The sequence below is a fragment of the Polyergus mexicanus genome, unplaced genomic scaffold (assembly GCF_030449975.1).
Source record: "Polyergus mexicanus isolate NDT 795.1 unplaced genomic scaffold, iyPolMexi1.0 SCAF_21, whole genome shotgun sequence".
Lineage (NCBI taxonomy): Eukaryota > Metazoa > Arthropoda > Insecta > Hymenoptera > Formicidae > Polyergus > Polyergus mexicanus.
In genome coordinates this window covers 2648864-2672922 of record NW_027223341.1, presented here as the reverse complement: position 1 = coordinate 2672922, position 24059 = coordinate 2648864, and the positions used below count along the sequence as shown (strand labels likewise).

Sequence of the window (24059 nt, the reverse complement as noted above, 5' to 3'; positions counted from 1 at the left end):
CTGCAATTTCTATAATCATACGTCTTTTAAAAAATACAAACGTTTACTCTAAGACAAACAGAAAAAAAATAAAAAATGTAACGTTACGAAAATGCTTGTAGCTAATTGTCAAAAACAATCGGATATAATAAATTATACGCATCATGTCCACAATGACATTCAGGTACGACAACATGTTTATACATCTGGTTAATATCACGTTAACCGTTTGTCATCATTTTTGTTACATAAGATCGAAAGAATTACCCACCAATCGACCAATCAAGAATCGACCAATTTCCAAATTCATATTGTTACATTTTAAACTTATTGACATATTTGTAACTCATTTTAATGCCATTGACATCGCAGTTTTTAACTAGTTATTAAAAGTAAGTTATTAACTCCGCCCGTAAGAAGACGCGTAACTAAATTATATAAATATCAAAATATCTTTCGAAAGTAAATAAAATTGCATCTCACTCTATGTCTATCACAAAATAATTTTTTCCTCATAAAGTAATATACGGCGTTTTTTTAACTCTTAGACTTAAGTCTGTTTTTACGTAAAGATATGTTTGAATCATATTTTACGGTTTTCTGACTCTTACATAGTTTTCATATATTACATTGCATATCGGACATCGATTGGCTTCGAAACGTTCGATACATGGGGAGCAACAAGCGAGATGACCGCAGGGTATGAAGACGTGTGTGCGCTCGTTAACAAGACACACCGTACAAACGTCTATGGAAGATTTTTCTTCTGAAGTAGTTTGATTATCCTCCAGATTCCAATTCACAATATGGAACGGAAGGTCTTCTGAAGAGGCATTATTGTCAATTAAATATAAATATTCATCTTCCGGCACCTCGTATATCGATTCATCATCTGTAGGGAAATGACGAAAATTAATAATATTGTATATACGGATCGAAATTAATTTGAATCTATCTTAAAAAAAAAACTTGAACTGCTATGTAGTTACTTGGTATTTCAGTAAAATTATTGTCTGAATTAGAAGTAATATTTGTTTGAGGTTGCTCGTGTGTTATTGTCTGTATATCTGAAGAGTTTTGTCTATCATTATCTGAAAACAAATAATTTTTACACTTTTTTATTCAAATATTTATTATGTAAAAGTATGAACAATATATATACAAGAATTGTGAACAATGTTTTAAGGTTTGAAGAAAAGTTTCCAGATATTTGTAAAATGATTATTATTATGAATTATTATTATAAATTATTTTGATAAAATACTTTTATTACTTGGAATCGTTCCAGATACATTCTGTATCTCTCTTTGTACGTGTTGATTATGTAAATTTCTATGTGTGGATCGAGATCTGCGTTTGATATTGTGCCTTCCTGAAACAAATAAAATAATCTTTTAAGATAAGTGTGCACTATAAAATTATTATAAAATTAAAATTTTTTATTAATTTGCTGTTTATATTTTTAATTATATTAATGTATATATATAATATAATTTCAAAAATTTAGCAAAGCGTTGGATATTTTTTTTGGTAAAGTATTAAAGGAATTTGAATGGATTTGATAAATATATTCTGAGATATAAGGAAAATAGGTAAGGCAATAATATTTACTTGTCTGGAAGGTTTCGTTCAAATTATCCGAGAACAACTCCATGTCTGCAATATGTTCATCATTTGTTAATGTAGCATCTGGAAAAAAGAAACAATTATATGCATTTTCGAAATAGGTCTGTCGTGATAATAAATAATTTTATTTTGTTTTAAATATCATAAAAATTGTAACACTATAATATATATCTGATCATAAGTATGTTATATTGTAGATGTAGTATATTTACCTTCCAATGATGCCAATTGTTCCATTTGAAATATATTATTGTTCGTGGTAAACATTAATAAAAATTCTTTCAATGACAATCTTAAGAAAATTAAAGTTTCAACATATAATTATTTATTACTCAATTCGATACATAAATAATTACCAAACAATAAAAGATACCTTTGATTAACAAGATCCTTTTGTGCATTTATAATTTTAGAATCAAGTTCTCTATTTGCCCTTGTGCGAAGTCGTCGAGGTCGAACACCATTGTTTAATCGACGTAAATCTAATTCTTGATCAGTAATTAAATGTGACAATTTATCTAGAAAAAGGAGATAGAATAATGTTAAGATATAAAACGAATTAAAAAAACATATAACTTATTAACAATGATACAAGAAGAAAGAGAGTATATCGTAATGGATAACTCAGTAGTAAAAGCCGTCGTTCTAAAGAAAAGAAAAATCTCGTTTCTAAATGTGGAAAAATGCTACGTTTAATTTTGAAATTGAAGCCACATTTGTACGTCAAATATAACATATCGCACATGTGTGACACGTGCTTTATGATAAAAATGCTTTAACCATAGACCAGTGTCACGTATACAGGGTGTCCTAAAAATAACGGACTTCCTCTTAATGGCAGATTCCTTAGAACATTTCAAGACGAAAATCCTAATACAAAAATGTCGAGGCTATAATAGTTTTTAAACGAGAAGCGATTATATTTTACGAATGACAGGGCTGAGATTTCGCGCGCTCAGGCACGACGAAATAACAAGTGAAAAAAGTGCTCTGAATGAAGCGCCTTTTTTCTCCTTGTTATTTCGCTGTACCTGAACGCGCGAAATCTCAGCCCTGTCATTCGTAAAATATAATCGCTTCCCGTTTAAAAACTATTATAGCCTCGACATTTTTGTATTAGGATTTTCGTCTTGAAATGTTCTAAGAAATCTGCCATTAAGAGGAAGTCCGTTATTTTTAGGACACCCTGTATAATACTGTACATTGTAAAATATTTAATTTGCTCATTTCATATAATATGTGCATGAGTATAATCGCGTACGTATTATAGAATTTCTTAATAGAAAATATTTTAATATAAATATTACCTAAAAACGTCCAAACGTTAATATTCCTCGTTCCTAATTTTTGCATTGCAATATTATGAAAACTTTCTACTATGTTGTTAGTACGTACAGGACAACGATAAGTACTAATTTTCGATGCCATATTTGACCAGGTAAGTCTCAGATATGATATGAATTGTAAAATATCTGGATATTCAGTAGAAAGTAGGTCAGCTTCAGTTTGTATTATTAATAAAGCTTCTTGAAACATATCTGGTGGTAACAAAGGCAATGTCATAGTCATTGAAAGTACCATTTTTGGAATATTTGAAAGGCGTAATTTTCGCCATTTACGCAGTACAGCCTAAAATAAAAAAATTTAATTTAATGTAATAAAATTTTTCATATTTGTTACGACTATGATCAATCAAGAGACTAATGTGTTTTTGTCAAAGTTATCGATTCAGCACATTTGTAAAATTGTCTGAACCTTTTTTTTTACTTGAACATAAGTAGTTGTAAAATTAACATTGACAAAATCATGAGAAAAGATAGGTTAAAAAAAAAGATTCGACGTCAATGTTGAAACTATTTATTGATTGTTCGAATAAAAGAGAAGTGTTTCGACAATTTTACAAGTATGCTGAATCGTTCATAAATGTCATTTTGTGGATTTGTTTTTCTATACTAAAAAAGAACTCTATTAAACTCTATATAATGTACATGTGTGTGCGCGCGCGCGTACATACATATAAATACACACACGTGTGTACGTATATAAGAAATTTTTTGTTTTTTTCGATATATATATGTATACATACACATAAGAATTTTTTAGATTTATGAAAATTAAAAAATTTGTATAGTCTTTCTTTTTGTTTCACTAATTAATTTAATCTATTTCTCTATTTTTTCCTACAAATATATATTATTGACAAGTAAAAATTGATAATTGTTTAAAGATTTCCAAAAAAATGTCCAGAATATGCATACATTCAAGTGGTTGAATGCTTGCGGATGAAGTGAAATAGATGATGTTTTGCATATTTGCATTTGTTCATTTCGATTCTAAAGATGTCAAAAGAATCAATAAAAAAATAAGATTAAATTTTTTTTGGAGCAATCTCTTCAATAGCTGTTCTAAATCCAATAACATCGATCATTTATAAAGAAAATAAATCGTCAAATATAATAAAAAGGAAGTTGCACGACAATAAATGCCAAGTTTACTCAATAACTTTCGATGGTGCTTCTTCAAATATAAATATGTGTACCTTCTTAAGAGCTAATTTTTATTGTGGACTTAAATTTAAGCCTTATTTCATTAATCCAATAATAAAAGAAAAAAAAACGTTTTGTTTTTTTTATTTTTATCACATGATAAAATTAATGAGGAATATATTAGAAGATAAAAAAATATTAAAAAAGCAGTGGTATCAACGCAGAGTACTAGATCATGTTAAAAAATTACAGAAATCTTAAAATGATGAGAGTTTAAGAGCAGGAAATAAAATAACCAACAAACATATCAATTATTAAAATAATAGAATAAATATGTGATTAGCAATGCAAACCCTCAACGAAAGTGTCTATAAATTTATTTTTTTGATGAATTTACCTCATGAAAATGTAAGAGCTAAGTTAAAAAATTGTTTCGAGAAAGCTTATTTTTGTTTACAATTTAATAATATTGGTGAGATATTAAACTGCAAAAATAGATTTCAAAACGAATTCAATGCTCCTTTAACGAAAAATAACTATTTGATTTTACAAATGCACACTGATAAGTTTGAAGAATATATTAATTCATTATGTGTTAAAAATGGTATACCTATTTCACATATTCATCATAAAACTGGTTTCCATTATTTAAAAAATTAAAGACTTTACAACTGCCATATTTATTAACATATAAATTGTCTCAAGACTATTTAGAAACTTTCTTTAGTGCAATAATCCGTGGAGGATTCAAATAATCCAAGTGCTTTACAAATTGAAAGTGTTTACAGGCGTTTGTTAATTCATCATGAGCTACGCGAACTTAAAAATGGTAATTGTCTATTTGATGAAATAAAAATTTGGCACATTACATCTCACTTAAAAAACTTCAAATATCTCATTGGAAATCCAGAAAGATTGAATAAAACAATTAATTTTGATCAATAATATGTAAAATCGCTATGGGATTTGACCCCATATGTCGATAATGTTGTTCAATATATTGCAAGATTCATATCTCACAAACTTTCAAATTGTTAATTGCAATATAAATGAAGGTCAATTAATAGGTACTCAAATACCAATATTGTCTATGATTAAAAATTGATGACCTTATTTAATACCGTTAAAGAATGTTTGTTTAATTTGTCGCATATCAGAAAAAATAATTAGAGAACGTTTAAATCAATTTTAAAAAATTGATAGTAAAAATACGTTACTTAATAAGATTTTTAATAAAATAGGTATTCCATTTTCAAATGAAACGATGGATAATCATGTACTTACGCAGAATATATTAGATAATCATCGCACTCAATTATGTAAATATATGTATAACAGAATTATATATTAATATAAGATTATTTCACGAAACCAAGAAAATGTCACAAAAAGATAACTATCTCCAAACTAAATTTACTAAACTTATTTTATTTAATAATCAGTAATGTAATCTATATTTGTATTTACCTTTTTATACAAAAAATAAAAATTTTCTTGTGAAAGATATTGCTATCAGTTTACTTTTTTTATGTTATTTATAGAATTTTTGCAAAAAAATCAATTGTACATGACATACATGATAAAAAAAATATTTTGATCTTAAAATTGAAAATAACAGGTCAAATAAGTTTCTGAGAATTTTTTATATATTTTTTAACAAAATTTCACTTTAAACGGGAACCCCTATTTTTCATTGATTATTCTTGTAGTTTATCTTGAGAGCTTTTTAAAACACTATAATAAAATATTTTTTCATTAAGTATTTTTCGAGTTATTTTATATCTTAATCTGACACATCTTGATATAAAAAAATAAAATATCTCGTAAAATATTTAGTTTTCGATAATCTTACCATAATACTTTTATGTACAGAATAATGAGACAAATCAATTGTTTAAAAAAACAAATAATTGTTTAAAAAAAACTTTGTATATAAGTATATTTTCTTAAAAATAATTATTTTTTTTATACCAATTGTGTTATACAAATAGCGTTTTGAAAAAGTCTTAAGAAGAGTTATAAGAATATACAATAAAAAATAAGGGGTTTCATTAAAAAAAATAAAGTTGACCTTGAAATGACTTCTAAATTTGACCTCAAGATCAAGATCAAGATTACCATCAAGTGCCCCACATTGAACCCTACTACTTTTGTATTTAACATTTTTTTCTATATCTCACTCCTTCCGAGATATTTCAGGGGTCCGGGACTTTTTCCCACCCTGTATAATATAATGTATATATTTTACTTTTAAAAAGCTTCTTTCTCTTCTTCGATGGAATAGCAGTTTAACGCAGAATTTAATGTTAGCGCGTTGTCAAGCGTTCCTTCCATTACACCGATTTTTAAACACAATTTTGCGTAACTGTATCTCATTAACTATTGAACCAAATAATTTAAAACTTGCACCACGTGTTGATTATTGAGTTGTGAATAACCTCCTACAATGGCAACACAAACGAATCAAACATTCGGAAATGCGAAGCGAGACTCGAAACTTAATTGTTCGACAGTGTATGTATATATACTGGGTGGCCCATTTTAATCCATCTAGTCGAATATCTCAAAAACCAAGCCCGGAAGAGAAAAATGTTTCAAACAAAAGTTGTGTGGCTTCAAGGGGGCCATAAGATGGTGACAATGATTTGACCTTGGAAAATCATTTGAAGGTCATGTAAAGGTCAACTTTAAAATCTTAAATGAAAACCCCCATTTTTTATTTAGTATTCTTGTAGCTGACATCGTGAGCTTTCCAAAACACTATAAGAAAGTATTTTTTTATTAAGTAAAGCAGTGGTATCAACGCAGAGTACTCTGACATATTTTGATATAAAAAATTAAATATCTCGTAAAATATTTAGTTTTTGATAATCTTACCGTAATACTTCTATGTACAGAATAATGAGACAAATCAATTAGTATAAAAAAAAATTGTTTTTAAGAAAATTATTTACAATGTATTTTTTTAAACAATTATTTGTTTTTTTTGCACTAATTAATTTGTCTTATTATTCTGTACATAGAAGCATTACGGTAAAATTATCGAAAACTGAATATTTTACGAAATATTTTATTTTTTATATCAAAATATGTCAGATTAAAATATAAAATAACTAAAAAAGTACTTAATGAAAAAATACTTTATTATAGTGTTTTGGAAAGCTCTCGATGTCAGCTACAAGAATACTAAATAAAAAATGGGGGTTTCTATTTAAGATTTTAAAGTTGACCTTCACATGACCTTCAAATGATTTTCCAAGGTCAAATCATTGTCACCATCTTATGGTCCCCTTGAAGGCACACAACTTTTGTTTGAAACTTTTTTCTCTTCCGGGCTTAGTTTTTGAGATATTTGACTGGATGGATTAAAATGGGCCACCCAGTATATGTACAGGTTTATAGCGTTCTTCTATGCCTTCCGGTTCTCACACATCGTATACTTATGATATACCCCAGTAAACACGCAGGGCTCATTTCCGTAACAATTATATAATATTCTATATGTATATATTACAGATCATTAAAATGAAACTATAACGTATCAGTTATATCAATAACATAATAAATCTATAATTGTTGCATAGAATTGTTATGTAATTTTGTCGTTACTTTGTTATGTAACATTTTTACAGTTTTGTGAACGTTAATGTGCATACTCTAAAAGTTTCGTAAATGCTACGTAACTCTAACGACGTAAATGTAACGTTATAATAAATACGTAACATTTATACAGTTTTGTGAACGTTAATGTGCATACTCTAAAAGTTTCGTAAATGCTACGTAACTCTAACGACGTAATTGTAACGTTATAATAAATACGTAACATTTATGTATTTTTGTGAACGTAAATGTGCATACTCTAAAAGTTTCGTAAATGCTACGTAACTCTAACGACGTAATTGTAACGTTATAATAAATACGTAACATTTATGTATTTTGGTGAAATGTAAATGTGTATACTCTAAAAGTTTTATAAATGCTACGTAACTCTAATGACATAATTGAAACGTTATGTTAAATACGTACCAATTATGTATTTTGGTGAATGTAAATGTGTACACTCTAAAAACTTCATAAATGCTACATAACTCTAACGACATAAGTGTATCGTTATGTTAAACATGTAACATTAACATTATTTTATTGATGTCAATGTATACATTTTTGTTAAAACCTTGTAAAAAGAATTCGTAAAAGGAAGAGAATTATGCAGAAACAAGAAAATGAAAGATTTTGAGAGAGGAAAGTTGCGATATATTTATTTATAATTTAAAAGCGGTAACAATATATCAATCATGCCTTTTTTAGAGAAGAACTACAACATCACAAACGCGTGCTCCGTGCACACCATATACATTTATTGTGTGTGTACCACATTTGATTTTTTTTGTGTGTATACAGGGTGATTCAAAACAACTTTTAGTTCTTAAAATGTCGTATTCTTGAATTAATTCTAAGACGATTTTTCCTTTATCAAAATTTTATCCGAAGCTTAGTTGTTAAATTATAATATATGTACACACACACACACACACACACATATGTAATACACAGACACACACGCACACGAAAGCAGTGGTATCAACGCAGAGTACTCACACTTGTAATGTCTAGTAATAACAAAATTTCCATATCGTATTACACATAAAAAAATATATACCATTGTTGACATTTTTGAGTGTTCTGAAAAGATGATAAATGCATATAATATCATTGAGAAAAACGTATTTGAAACATATTTTCTTAATATAGAGTTATAAATGTGGAAAATAAAATTATATATTAAAAAAAAAATTTTAAAATATGCACCAGATATCTTTTTTTGAATGATATATGTATACTATTTTTCTGTTATGTAACATTTATGAAATTTTTATAGTATACACATTTACATTTATCAAAATACATAATTGTTACGTATTTAACATAACATTTCAATTATATCATTAGAGTTACGTAACATGTATGAAACTTTTAGAGTATATACATTTACATTCACCAAAATACATAAATGTTATGTATATTTAACATAACGTGTCAATTATGTCGTTAAAATTACGTGGCATTCACGAAACTTTTAGAGTATACACATTTATGTTCACCAAATTGCATAAATGTTACATAATAGAGTAACGACAAAATGACATAACATTTCTATGTAACAATTATAGATTCATTACGTTATTGACATAACTGATACGTCATAGTTTTGTTTTGTTCATTTATAACATATAGAATATTATGTAATTATTAAGTAAATATACGTTTACTGAAATTTTTTACTTATGTTCTTTGTGCAAGACGCATAATTAGTAAATTTTTCTCTACATTATGCATCTGTGTAAGTTATGTGAACATGCCCTAGGGGGTAAGTCTGTGATTGGCTTATTGTTAGTCGTATTAAGTATACGTGCAAGCATAGACATAGTCGCTGCTACTTGCGAGCGAGAGAGAACGCAAGGAGCACGGAACAGAGTATGTCCTTTTCTACGTGTATCTTTACCCCCACTCCTTAAATAAAGGCAAACGCTCGGTCTAGATATACTATGTCTATGCGTGCAAGGCTGCGTTCGGAAACATCACTCGTGTGCACACGAGTGTCGTTCTATCTTTGTTATGTACCAAAAGTTAAACAAAGATAGAACGTCGCTCGTGTGCACACGGGTAATGTTTCCGAACGCAGCTCTAGTGCGCAATCATCGTACAAAGCATCCCAAGCTTCTACGCGCTAGGCTTTACTTTTCAATATGGCCAAATCTACGAAAACAGTAGTTGTGCGTGTGAAAAAATTGTGTTGAAAGTGTGAACAGTATCGAGATATTGGTAAGTATGAAATAAATATTAACTTAATAATTAATGCCAACAAATGATAATTGTTGTCTTGTGGTAAAAAAGCTATGCTAAAGATTGAATTCCTCTTGTGCAGTGAACAAAAGATACATCGCGTACCACGTGAAAACTGAAAACCACGTGCGCCTAACAAAGGACAAAGGACCTCGTGCCGGCGAAAGATACACCTAGTTTTGCCTCATTATTTTTATATTTTGGCATTTTTATAGTAAGTACGATTTATTTTATGCAACATTATTTTTCCCATGTTTTTTTTACAATATTTGTTGCACGGTCATATAATGAGAAAAACAAGAAATCTCTTATTTGCACTACTTTTTGAATCAGAAGCTTGAATATTTCGAGTGTAAAGTTACATCATTTCTTAATTATAGATTTTTTATTTTTTATTGCATTGCGGCATACTAAATTCCGGTTTATAATTTTTTTATAATGATCGTAATGGTAATTCCAATGATAAATGATATCAATTATGAAATATAGCTTTTATATTGTTGAACAAGATATCTGCATTAGAAAAAACTGTAGATATATTTTTTCGAATACTTCATATATTTTGAAAGTTTATTATTGACTGTTTTCATAATAATTTTTTGCAAATGAAATAGAATCTTATAATTAATAAATATTTTCTATGCATGAGTCTTAATTTTTCAATTTGGTATTTGATCGTGAATTAATTTGATGTAAACTGATTTTTATTCAAGTATAAAATATTTAAACATGATAGCATTAATTATTACAAGTCATTACATAATGAAGTTATAGGTCTTAAAAAATTGTAAATATTATGCGTGCAATATGCTTATATAATTACTTTAATTTATAATTTATAGTTTATAATAACATGCAACGTAACAAAAAAAATTATTCGTGTTTAATTAATTACAACACTAAAATACATTACAAAAATATTTCCGTTAAAAGACATTAAAAAATTATGTAGGTTGTTTCACCATAATTGTGAGAAATCAAATTTTTCATATATAAATGAAATACTATTTAAGAAACATAGATTGCATTTTTTCTGAAATTTTCTATTAGCGTCCTTAAAATATTACATAAATTATATTTTAATTATTGAATTAGTTTGTTTCGATAAAAAACTGCAAATGTCTTAAAACATTTTTTATTTGTCAAAATATTTTTAATTCTCCATATAAGCTTCCTATATATTATTTCAGTGAAAAAGGAAAATATAATATAAACAATAATATCAGGCAAACCCAAACCTATATTCGTATACATAATCGCAATTCATCTATTTCCTATTGCTTTATAAAATTATATTATGTCCAAATCAAAATTAAGACTAGACATTAATTCTTTAACGCCAAGGCAGCGGCGACGTATTTTCTTAAAAAAATTTCGTAATATCTGCCAAATGACTATTAATTCAAATTTGGAAATTCAAAATAATATCGTAAGTTTATCGAATGGGCCAGGTAACATCGAACAATTACCTCAGCAGCAAAATGTACTAAAAGAAATTGATATCGATTATTCCAATGTAATGAACACTCATAAGTGTACAGAAAATAATCATGATTTAGTTTCTGAACATTCGGAAATTAGTATTGATAAAAATAGTCTTCAGTTAAGTATTTCAAGTGATAAATTTTCTAAAACAGAATTTTGTAAAACAGAACTTATTAACGACATCCGATTATGGGCTATTGAAAATCGTGTCAGTCATTCTGCTATTAGTAGTTTACTGAAAATTCTAGTAAAATACGGCCATAATGTTCCGATTGATGCTCGAACTCTATTTCAAACGCCCAAACAAGTAGACATTATTGAAATGACACCAGGAAAATATTATCATGCAGGTTTAGATGATAGTTTGAAAAAATCTATTCGTAAGCATTATTGTCGAAATAATTTACCATCTCAGATAAATATTAATGTGAATATAGATGGTCTTCCTTTAACAAAATCTTCTGGGAGTCAATTTTGACCTATTTTAGGTAGTATAGTTGCAGATATTTACACCGAACCGTTTATAATTGGTGTTTATCATGGTTTTGAAAAGCCAAAATGTTGCAATACTTTTTTGAAATATTTTAAGGATGATTGTTTAGAAATTTTCCGAACTGGCATTGTAGAATACGGCAAAAAAATAACTGTGAAATTGAACGTATTTATCTGCGATGCTCCTGCAAAATCGTTTATCAAGGGAACTAAAGGACATAATGCGTATTTTGGATGCGGTAATTGTATTCAAGAGGGAGATTACATAGAAAATCGAGTAACGTACCCAGAAATTAATGCAATGTTAAGATCAGATGAATCTTTTAAATTAAGAAAACAAGAAGAACACCATAAAATCACTTCAAATCTTGAAGATTTAAACATTGGAATGGTTACTCAATTTCCTTTAGACTACATGCATCTCGTACTATTAGGAGTAATGAAAAAATTGTTGCAGTTTTGGATTAAAGGTAAACATAATGTTCGTATGGTTGCAACTCAGATAACTCTTGCTTCAACTTCTTTATTATCTATGTCATTATTCCTACCTAAGGAATTTGCTAGAAAGCCAAGGAAATTAGATGAGGTTGATCGCTTTAAAGCCACCGAATTAAGACAATTATTATTATATACTGGGCCAATAATCTTTTTTAAAAAATTATCACGTGATAAATATGTTCATTTTTTGAGTCTGAGCATAGCAATTCGAATTTTATGTAGCAAAGAATATTGCGTACAACTGCTTGATTATGCACACAGTTTATTATTGTATTTTGTTGAAAATTATTGCACATTATATGGTCGTCAATATTTATCATATAACGTTCATAATTTAATTCATTTGTGTTATTATGTAAAATTATGGGGAGTGTTAAATAAATTTAGTGCGTTTAAGTTCGAAAATTACATGCAAAAAATTAAATCAAGAATTAGATCTTCGAGTCGGCCATTAGAACAATTAGTCAATCGTTGTAAAGAAGAAGATAATTTTAATATAACAAATGTAGAAAAGAATTATCCAATACCAAAAGTACGTATTATAAATGGCAAAAAGATAATAAAATCAGTTCAATGTAAAGGTTTCTATCTAAGTACAAGAACTGCTGATAATTGTTGTCTTTTGTTAGATGGTACAACGATTTCACTTACGACAATTTATTTTAAAAATAAACAGATTTACATTATTGGCAAAAAGTATTTAAATATTAAATCATTTTTTCGCATTCCATGCAACTCTTTAAATATCGGAATTAAAAAAATTAACGAGTCACAGTATGAGTTAATTACTATTCCATTGTCTGATATTAAATTAAAATGTGTAAAACTGCCTTTATGTGACGAAGAAGCTGTGATCTTGCCTTTACTGCACCAACAAGATATATGTTTATGGCGAGTACTCATATTGATAGAATATATAATTGAAAACAATATTAAATTAATTAACAAGTTTTACTTTTTTACAGATTATTAATAATGGTAAAAAATTTCGCTGTCGTAACTTTTCCAAGCGATGGGAATAATGAAGAAGAGATCGTATCAGAAGTTCCATCTTTATGGCTTTCTTCCAATTTAACAGAATGCTGGTGGCCATCGGTAAAAAATATAAACATGTTTATTATGAAACAAACTCCACCTGTTACTAATAATCCTAAATGGACACTTTATCCTATCAAATTTCATGGATATTATGGTAATTTATATTTTACTTCAGAATTTATGTAATTATTTTTTTAATATTTTAAAAAAATAATGTAATTTGTAAATTACGGTTTTGTCCTAATCAAGATTCATTAGATGAGGCTAGACAAAGAGCAACGAATTATTCTTCAAGCGATGAAAATAATACAAATCAAATAAAGAAGTCATGCACAAAACGGTCACTAAATACAGTTTATGATAATGAATCTGAATCTGATTCTGATGACTCACGTTCAATTATACCAAATCCACCATCAATCCACAATGTCTCACAATCAGCCAAAAATATTCAATCAATCTCAAATATTTTGGATTCAACAATTATTAATAATATTGATATGGAAATTCTTGATGGAACTATAGTACCTCACAAAAGTAATTTTTATTTTAATTCTTTTATTCCATTTTTATTATCTCTATAATAAAACGGTTTTTTTTTAAATTATAGTTATTGTTTATTATGAGTAATCTAATACTTTTTTAATATTTCTAGATATGCAGGATGTATATACGTTAGTGTCAGAAATGTCAGATAAAATGGAAGGTTTTGTATTTACTTTTTATCTTATAATTTTATTAATATCTCTTTATGGCATTGTTTACTCAATATTATTAACTTTTTAGATAATTTTGAAAAAATATGTACAGCTATAACTACAATTTCATTAGACATACAAACTATAGATATTCGTTTAAAAAACATAGAAACACAACATAACCAACATAAGTCTAAAGACTCTGCCAGGGATACATCAAATATACAAAAATCTTTTCCGTTTAAGAGTATAAATGAAATAATAGCTTTTGAAAAGAATTTATCAGAAAATGCAGATGAGTACAACAAATTTGTAAGTTTAATTAAGTTATTTAAATGCAAATTTTATTTAAATAGAATAATGTAAATTATATTATTGGTATGTTTTATTTCTAAAGATGCTGTATATATCTCGCATAGGCGGAGGGTCCGCTAAAGAAAATTTAATTCGTATATATCGAACTTTATTTTCTAATGAAGTTGCCAAGGTATCATCCTGGAAAGGACTACGTAATCATTTTAAAATAAGTAGTTTAAAGTTTATATTGACGGGAATACAAGGTAAAATATATTTTTATATTTATAAATAAATTTATAAAATATGCAATTTAATTTAATGTAAAATTTTTTTAATAATTCAGCAACAATTTTGGCTCAACATCAATTCACAAACAAAGAGTTTGAAGACATCACGAAAGAATGGTTTCGCCAAGGTGGTCAAAGGCTTAGCAGACAACAAAAAGACTCTGAAGAAGCAAATCCGCAAGTTATTTAAATGTCTCAAAAGCTTATTATTTTTTCATTATAATCTTTTTTCTTATTAGTCTATGAGCTTTCGGCTTATGATCTTTTTTTTATTGGCCTAGAGTCTTAATTAACATAAGAAATATTTTTTTTAACTAATGTTTTTTTTATATTGAATGATTTTAACACTAAACCTACCACGACTGGTTAAACAATCGGTCAAAACGTTATCAAAGTTTAAAAATTTCTGCATTTGGTATAAATAAGTTGTCGGTAGATTTAGTGTTAAATACTTAAGTTTTTAAATTTTTATGTTCTAAAATCTAAAATCATAGTCTGCACTCTTTTCATTTTGAGTTCTCAACGTCATTATTTGAGTTAAATACTTCTTTTAGGAGAATTAGTAGAATTAAAGTATGCATTATGTTGATACATTTAATAGTTTATCTAACAATCTTTTTAATTACAAAAAGTATAATTGCTTTATTGTTTTTCTTTCAAATGAAAATCGAATTGCGTTTCCATTTTTGTTTAAATTAGATTTATTCTAACGGTACACACTTATATTATTAACAAATGTGTTATAATTAACGAATCATATATGAATCTCAAAGATTTTGACAAGTGTGTTTATGAAAAGTTTATGGATGTAAAAATTATAGTTTTCATGTGGGGAGAAGCCTAAAAAACTCATTTCTTATTGATGTATAGCGTTAAAACAAAAAATAATATCGCGAATACTCGAGTGTACCGTGAAGTTTAAATTTATCATATTAATTACTATTATAATAAATTTATAATTTATAATATTTCTAAATTTAATTAATTTATAATATTATTAATTGTTATTAGTGTACTATATTTTGCAACAAAATTAGGAAATTATTGTACTTCGGCGTAAAAAGGCGTAGAAAGGATGAAATTCAAATTGATATACTTTTCGAAAAAATTATCACAGAATGATATTTAAAACAGATTTTAAAGCTAGAAAACATAACTTTCCAATGCTCTAACGGAGATTTTTCTAACGATTTTTCTTATACAGATTTTATTACAAGTGGTGCTACTTTAAAATGAGCTTTGTAATTGTAGAAAAAAACTTCAACTTTAATAGGCGAGTACGTAGAGAACAATTTTTTCATCAATTCTATTAATTGTAATAAAACTTAACATTTTCTCTTTAAAATGCTTTTTTTAAACAGTTCTACGACCATATGACATTTTTTTTGCAAAAATACGTGAATTTGATTCTTTTTAATTTTGTGATTCTAATTGTTTGCAAAGTATATTAATTAATACAATATAAGTGCAATTTGTTATTTAAGTTTGAAATTATTATTAGCTATTAGTATATTTAAAGTTTTCTCTTAAAAAAAATATCTAAAATTATGTAATATAATTTAAATTATCATTATAATTGTAATTTGAAACAAAAATTAATTTTATAAATATTAATAATATTTGTTAAAAGATTTATTCATAAATTTGTTACAAGATTCATTTATTTAACAATTTAGCATATGTGGAAATAAAGAGTTGTTCAAGAAATCAAGTTTTTATTGTTATATATATCCATATCTTTATATATACACGATTTTCTAAACATAAATAATATAAGTTAATTCTCTTAATTTTAATAAAAAAACAACCATTAGTAATTTTATCCAATCAATAATTTTGCGCTGTATATTCAACTATAGCAGAATAGTTTCTTCATTTTAATCATTGATAAATATATATGTATTATTAATATATATATTTATCAATGATTAGACTGAAAAAAGACTATTCTATTATAGTTACTTAATTTCATGTCTAAATTTTAGATATTTGTTATTTGTTATTATCATTTTGTTACATATTATATACAGCATAGTGTTGCTGTATATAATACGTGACATTTTGATCTAAATGTTACCTGTAAATTACATAATGGTTACTAGAACAGATAATATGTGTTCTGTAAATAATATATAAATATTACAGAACAGTGTGTACTAAATTCTATTATAATGACGTAATTTTATATCTAAATTTTATGTATCTATTACGTATTATATACAGGCATAATGTTGCTGATATTTTCATCTAAACATCATTTAAAAGTTGACATAATCGTTACCATATCTGTTCTCTCAATGTTACAGAACAGTGTTTACTATGTTCTGTTACAGTTACGTAATTTATATATATAAATTTTATGTATCTATTACGTTTTAAAAGTTGACATAATGGTTACCATATCTGTTCTGTCAATGTTATGTAAATGTTACAGAACAGTGTTTACTATGTTCTGTTATAGTTATGTAATTTCATATATAAATTTTATGTATCTATTACATTTTAATTTCATGTATCTATTATGTTTGATATACAAGAATAATGTTGCTGACATTTCCATCTAAACGTTACTTAATCGTGGACCTAACGGTTACCACAACAGCGAACAGCTGTTTTGTAAATGTTCTGTAAAAGTTACAAAACAGTGTTTATTGGGACAGGTTTACGGGATCTACAATTTAACGCCGATTTCGAACGGCGTTATAAGATAATGGCCAAGAACTATTCTATTTGCCTTGCTATTCCATCGAAGAAGAGAAAAAAGCTTTTTAAAAGTTGTCTAGTTCTGTCGGGAATTGAACTAGAAAAATTCGGTTTTGTAGCCCAGTACTCTGTTTACTATGCCACACGCTTCGCTTATACACGCGCGCGCGTGCGCACGTCTAATATACTATTATATTAATGAATGGTTATATGTATCTAAAGAATGATTATTTATACCTGATTGAAATGGAACCAACATCCAGTTAAGTTAGCTCTAGGAAACTTCTTATTTAATGATTTTACTGCAGCCATTTCAAAATCGCTCATAACGAACTTAATATTTTGTTCAAGTTGTGGTATCAATTGTGTAATTTTGTTCCACAAAGCATTATACAAAGTTGTTGTACGTGTATCACATAATACGAATAATGTTGCAATACCCTGAAAAGATTAAATTATTTATTTTCGTTATCCATTTCTGATGCTTAAAAAAACTGAATGATTTAAATAAATATCTTACCGTATCCATGTATCGTATATGTACAGAATAAAGTTGCGCAATATGAGGCTTGCGTGGGAGAACCTTAAAAAAGATACATAAAATAATTTTTATAATTAGACTCAATATTGCTCTATATGTTACCACAATCTTGGCGTATTGTTACAACATTTTATAAAAATTCATATAGAATTTCTTAATTACAAAAAGAGGCAGTTATACTTACAGAAAAAGTTCCATCCACATAGATTTCAGTAGTAGAAGATAATGCTTGTAGTAAATAATCAGTTGATAAAATAATTGCAGTTTTCCCATCCGTTGTAATTATGTTTTCTATATAGATATTTTGCATAATGCTAGAGTGTTTTAAAATATCATATAATGATGCCAAAGTCTCAGGTACGGACGGCCGATTTTTTATACGTTCACGATGCATGCTACATCTCATAGATGCAAAACTCAAATATTGTGCTGCATCTGGATTACTAGAAAGAAAAGAGATATTATAAATATAATGCACTATTAATACAAAAACCGTAATAAAAATCATACAAACATATAAATTGATTAAATTTTATAATTTTTGAATGAGTTTTATTTATTCATTGTGGCTAACAGTGATCAAGTACAATAGAAAAAATTTGTATTAAATTTTTACATATAAGATTTTAAAAATAATATAAAATTGAGTAGTAACATGTTAGAAATTGGTTTAGCCAAAAAGGAAGACATAGAGTATATTACTAAAATAATATTTTAGGCAATATCAATAGAAGTCAACAAACAAGTAAAATAAACAGTTGTGATATAAATAAAGATAAGAAATTTAGTCAAAGTTTCTCATTTGATAGTAATATATGTCTTAATACACACAGACTCAACTGTTTCTTTACTGTTAAATAATAAGTAAAAAAAAATACGCCAAGTATATAAAAAAATCCCAACTTGTACGTAAAAAAAGTTTGATATCTATCCTTAAAAAATAACTATAAAAAAAATTTTTCCTTGAAAAATAATTTTCATAAATAATAAAAAACTAAAAAATGCTTTTCCTGTAAAAAGTAACTCTAAAAGATAAAAATCAAAAATCAAAACTAAATATGAAATCAAGTTAACTAGCCAAGTACATAGAAACAGTTTAGTTTGTAATTTGAAATAATATTTGTTTGATAAAATCAGTCTTGCATTTATAGAAATATTATAGATTTTCTCGAGAAAATTTAAATGCGCTTTTTTTTATAGAATTACGTTGTTATGTCCCCCCCCTCCCAAATAAATATTATATATATAATATATAAACTAGCACAATTATATTGCGGATTTTATTACAAATGGTACATCATAAAAGTACTTAATTCTTAATGCAATAACGTCGTTCACATCGATTAATTTCGAGTTTAAAAGTGCCCCCGGCCAAACTGATCGAGTTGTGTTGAAATTAATCATAAGCTTTACCAGATAGACCTGTAACGAAAAAGTTTAAAATTAAAGTGACATAAAAAAGCTTGGCGTGCCCGAGTCGCATTATAAGTCATTTATTTTTATTAATATATTGATAATGATTTCTGATAATTAACATTGATAATGATTTCTGATAATCTTTTGGAAATTTTTATTTCAGATCGGGCACGCCAAGCATTTGTATGTCACTTTAATTTTAAACTTTTTCGTTACAGGCCTATCTGGTAAAGCTTATGATTAATTTCAAAACAACTCGATCAGTTTAGCAGGGGGCACTTTTAAACTCGAAATTAATCGATGTGAACGACGTTATTACATTAAGAGTTAAGCACTTTTATGATGTATCATTTGTAATAAAATCCGCAATATAATGGTGCTATTTTATATATTATATATAATATTTATTTGGGAAGGGGGGACATAACCACGTAATTCTATAAAAATAAAGCGCATTTAAATTTTTTCGAGAAAATCTATAATATTTCTATAAATGCAAGACTGATTTTATCAAACAAATATTATTTCAAATTACAAACTGAACTGTTTCTATGTACTTGGCTAGTTAACTTGATTTCAGATTTAGTTTTGATTTTTGATCTTTTAAAGGTTTTTATCTTTTAGAGTTATTTTTTAGAGGAAAAGCATTTTTTAGTTTTTTATTATTTATGAAAATTATTTTTCAAGGAAAAATTTTTTTTTAAGTTATTTTTTAAGGATAAATATCAAACTTTTTTACATACAAGTTGGGATTTTTTATATACTTGGCGTATTTTTTTTTACCTTTGTGAGGTTTTTTTGTGGGATCTCATTGCTTTTTGTAAAAATTTAAAATTTAACATTTTTCCTGCAAAATATAAAATACTACATTATGCAGTATTTATATGGATGCGATTTTTTTTTAATTTATTCAATAGAAAGGAAATTTTTTTTAAAAGGGAATTATATAAACAATACATATTTACAAAACTTATACCATATTGAATATAAGTATTGAATACAAGATTATAAATGATCTTAAGTATCAAGCACTTATCTATCTTATTTTTATAGATAATTTTAATACAGAAATTAAACTCTATACAAACCGTATAATCCATAATAATAATATAACTGAATAAATATCAAAATATAGAAAGCAATAGGAAGGAAATTGTTTTTATTACGAAGGTGGACTTGTTTCTTATTCATACATTTAATATGGATATGACACAAGTCCATTCTCTTGAATAAACGCATACATTTTAATAGTATATAACTCCTAATAAATGATATAAGCAAAAAAGATCAAATATTTTTTGCATTTATTGATTTATTAAATATGTTTATATATCGCGGAATAGTGCAAGGAAGGGAAGTGATTTCTTCTAATCAATGTCATATTAAGCAAAGTTGATTATACTAGCAAAACTGAGCAAATGTTTACATTTGAGTAAATCTGTGCATTGTCAATTAACATATTTGTCATAAATACATTGTTGAAAAATGATTATGGAAGATTTTCGCTGACTATGTTTTCGAAAACGATAAGTTAATAATTATACTCGCAAACGCGCATTTGTATATAATGTTTATTTTATTTTACATAAATGTAATTAATGCATAATTAATATTTTTAAGTTAACATAAATATGGCTAAGCAATGAGTTTATGTTAATAGCAAAATAAATCTTGTGAGAATTCTACCAAAAATACCATAAAAACAACAGCATTAAATACACATTTTTAATTAACATAAAGAATAATGAAATGATGAAATCATATCAAAGCACTTCTATAATCTACAAATATTTTGTGGATCTGGAATTATTCGTAACGTTTAGTTTTGGAAATGTATAAATTTTTATTTAGATTTTATATATAAATATAATCAATGCGTAATTAATATTTTTAGGTCTACAAATAGCTAAGCGATCAGTTGCATGTTATATTAAATAAGAAAATAAATCTTGTGGGAATTTTATCAAAAATATTACATAGACAGTTGAATTGAAAGCGTCAGAATTGGAACCCGAAATAGAAATGTTGAGCATTAGTCAAGGAAAAGAAATAAGGTAATAATTTGGTTTATAAATTATATAATAAAGATTATTTATTTTCTTAGACTAAATTCTTTAGGGACAAGATTTATTGTTAATTTATTTAACTTTTTTTGACATAATGGTTGAACTTATTTTTTAGGACAATAAGAAATGTGGAAATTGATGGTTTATTCGGATAGAGCTGCCTTTTGCAATATGATGTTATCGGAGAGTATTAGAATATCTGTCATCGACAAAAAGTAGTTCAAATTTGAATCAAAATGAGGAGGAAGAATTGATTAGTGATACTGAACTTCCTCCTCATTTTGATTCAAATTTGAATTACTTTTTGTTGATGACAGATATTCTAATGTTCTCTGATAACATTATATTGCAAAAGGCAGCTCTATCCAAATAATCAATTTCCACATTTTTCATGTTTTAAAAAATAAGTTCAACCATTATATCAAAACAAGTTAAATAGATTAACAATAAGTCTTGTCCTTAGAGAATTTAGTCTAAGAAAATAAATAACCTTTATTATATAATTTATAAACAAAATTATTACCTTATTTCTCTTCTTTGACTAATGCTTAACATTCCTATTTCAAGCTCTATGACGCTATAATTGTGATGCTTTCAATTCAACTGTATATAATGTAATATTTTTGATAGAATTCCCAAGATATGTTTTGCTATATTAACGTAGATATGCAACTCATTGTTTAGCCATTTGTAAATAATCTAAAAATATTAATTACGTATTAAATACATTTATTTCTCTTTTTTTATAAAATATAATTATAGGTATAATATTTAAATAAAAATTTAATATATATATAAAAGTTATAATTGTCCTTTTTATTTTACACAAACATATAATTAAATATAGTTTTTTTCAAGTCACACTTAATTCGTCTTTCTGTCTTTCAATATGTATGCAAAGAAAGCCAAAATATACATATACTACATATATATACTGACAAACGGATTAATAAATTAAAGCGATTAAAATTTTGTTGCAATAAGATTCACTTTGAGAATAATAAATACTACGTATGTATACTTTGGCTTTCTTCGCATATGTATAACTAATATTGTAATAGCATGTTGTGCAATGTGATATATAATTATCATAGGTTTTTCTTTTTCTTAAATAATGTAATATAGTTATACGTATAAAGAAAGCCAAAGTATACATACTATGTATGTATACTGATGAACAGATTAATAAACTAAAACGATCAAAATTTTGTTGCAGTAAGATCCACTTTGAGAATAATAAATAAATGCTACGTATGAATACTTTGGCTTCCTTTGCATACGTGTATTATTATAATAGCATGTTGCAATGCGAGATATATATTCATAAATTTTATGAACATTATCAGAGAGAAATCACTGACATTATTATATTTTTGATTATATAGTTGTGAAATAAAACTTGTGAATTCCTACGATTTTATCAAAAATGTAATAATGTCAGTAATTTCTCTTTGATAATGTTCATAAAACTTATGAATATATATCTCGCATTGCAACATGCTATTATAATATTACACGTGATTCAATGTGTTGAAATTTGTGAAACACGAATACCGAAAATAAATTTAAGCTATAATTATAACTATATAATTATAGCTTAAATTTATTTTCGGTATTCGTGTTTCACAAATTTCAAGCTATTCAACACATTGAATTCAACTTCAGTTCAATCACTTAACATAAGAGCAAAGATTCCCCTTACCCCATTATAAATAGTAAATATTTCTTTTACTTCGACAGTTATTAATCGTTTTTATGTCCATCCGAAATTAAGTGCTTTATGGTCACTTCCTTCTATCTATGTGCAATGAAAAGAACATAATTTTAATATTTAATTTAATTTACATATCTGGTTTTATATGTGCTACTGAATGTTTTATATGTGCTACTATATTGTACTTACTGTCTGTTACTACCAAATCTCTAACCCAATATATTACGTTGTTTAGCAAAGTTCTTCAGCTGGGATTGCATACGGTCTTATACTGTATGCAATCCCAGTTGAAGAAATCCCAGCTAAAAGTATACCGGCCTTCTTGAAAGGATTGATTGATTTTGCTTTATCCTGCAAATACGCGCTATAATTTAGATAATATTCAGATATAATCAAGAAATAATATACTTATAAAACAATAAATAAACATATATAAGCAGACATATATGTATAAGCAGATATATATACAAAATTTCAATCTACTTACTCGATAGGACCAAATATATTTTCTGCAGCAGATTCAAATATAACATTAACCTTATAATGTTATTATATCTTGACGTCGCGAACATTAACCTTATATCGTTATTATATCTTGACGTCGCGATGCTACCGCGTACAAATACTGTAGATATTAATACGTTCAACTTCGATTAAAAACAGGCAATACAGCGCATTAGCGCTACCACGCGGCCTGAGTTGTTAGTATTTCTTTAGTAGAGGAGAACGCTGGTCTCGTAGTTAAGTGGTTCGTGATTATATTATGTTTTAAAAGTAATATTGAAGTTTATCTTAACGAAAGTACATCAAATGTTAAAGCAAAATTAATATCAAATTGTAATATTAAGGAAAATATGTGTATATGTAACGATTGTTATAAAATATTTTT

General features: G+C 26.7%; 2 protein-coding genes across 7 annotated transcripts; one reads left to right on the top strand and one right to left on the bottom strand.

Moving 5' to 3' along the window:
- Positions 1-569: 569 nt before the first annotated feature.
- On the bottom strand, positions 570-24017 carry LOC138941975 (uncharacterized). Of its 4 annotated transcripts, none has more exons than XM_070311967.1 (13): positions 23658-24017; positions 23360-23534; positions 23159-23254; positions 18159-18417; positions 17954-18016; positions 17671-17874; positions 2913-3234; positions 1979-2123; positions 1818-1897; positions 1591-1668; positions 1253-1351; positions 969-1070; positions 570-871 (listed from the first exon to the last, which is right to left on the bottom strand). In XM_070311967.1, exons 3-13 carry the CDS (start codon positions 23161-23163, stop codon positions 570-572), a joined length of 1659 nt encoding a protein of 552 aa, XP_070168068.1. In that variant the 5' UTR covers positions 23164-23254; positions 23360-23534; positions 23658-24017. The 4 variants fall into 4 exon arrangements, with proteins under 4 accessions (XP_070168068.1, XP_070168067.1, XP_070168069.1 ...); XM_070311966.1 differs by having other exon boundaries at positions 23360-23521; XM_070311968.1 differs by lacking the exon at positions 23159-23254 and having other exon boundaries at positions 23360-23521.
- Positions 9828-15463, top strand: LOC138941992 (uncharacterized). 3 transcript variants are annotated; one of them, XM_070312004.1, is made up of 8 exons: positions 9828-9914; positions 10018-10149; positions 13376-13602; positions 13698-13985; positions 14104-14154; positions 14235-14458; positions 14544-14706; positions 14787-15463. In XM_070312004.1, the coding sequence occupies exons 3-8, from the start codon at positions 13386-13388 to the stop codon at positions 14918-14920; spliced, it is 1077 nt and encodes a 358-aa protein (XP_070168105.1). In that variant the 5' UTR covers positions 9828-9914; positions 10018-10149; positions 13376-13385; the 3' UTR covers positions 14921-15463. The 3 variants fall into 3 exon arrangements, with proteins under 3 accessions (XP_070168105.1, XP_070168106.1, XP_070168107.1); XM_070312005.1 differs by lacking the exons at positions 9828-9914; positions 10018-10149 and adding an exon at positions 11920-13301; XM_070312006.1 differs by lacking the exons at positions 9828-9914; positions 10018-10149 and having other exon boundaries at positions 13442-13505; positions 13707-13985.
- Positions 24018-24059: the final 42 nt, after the last annotated feature.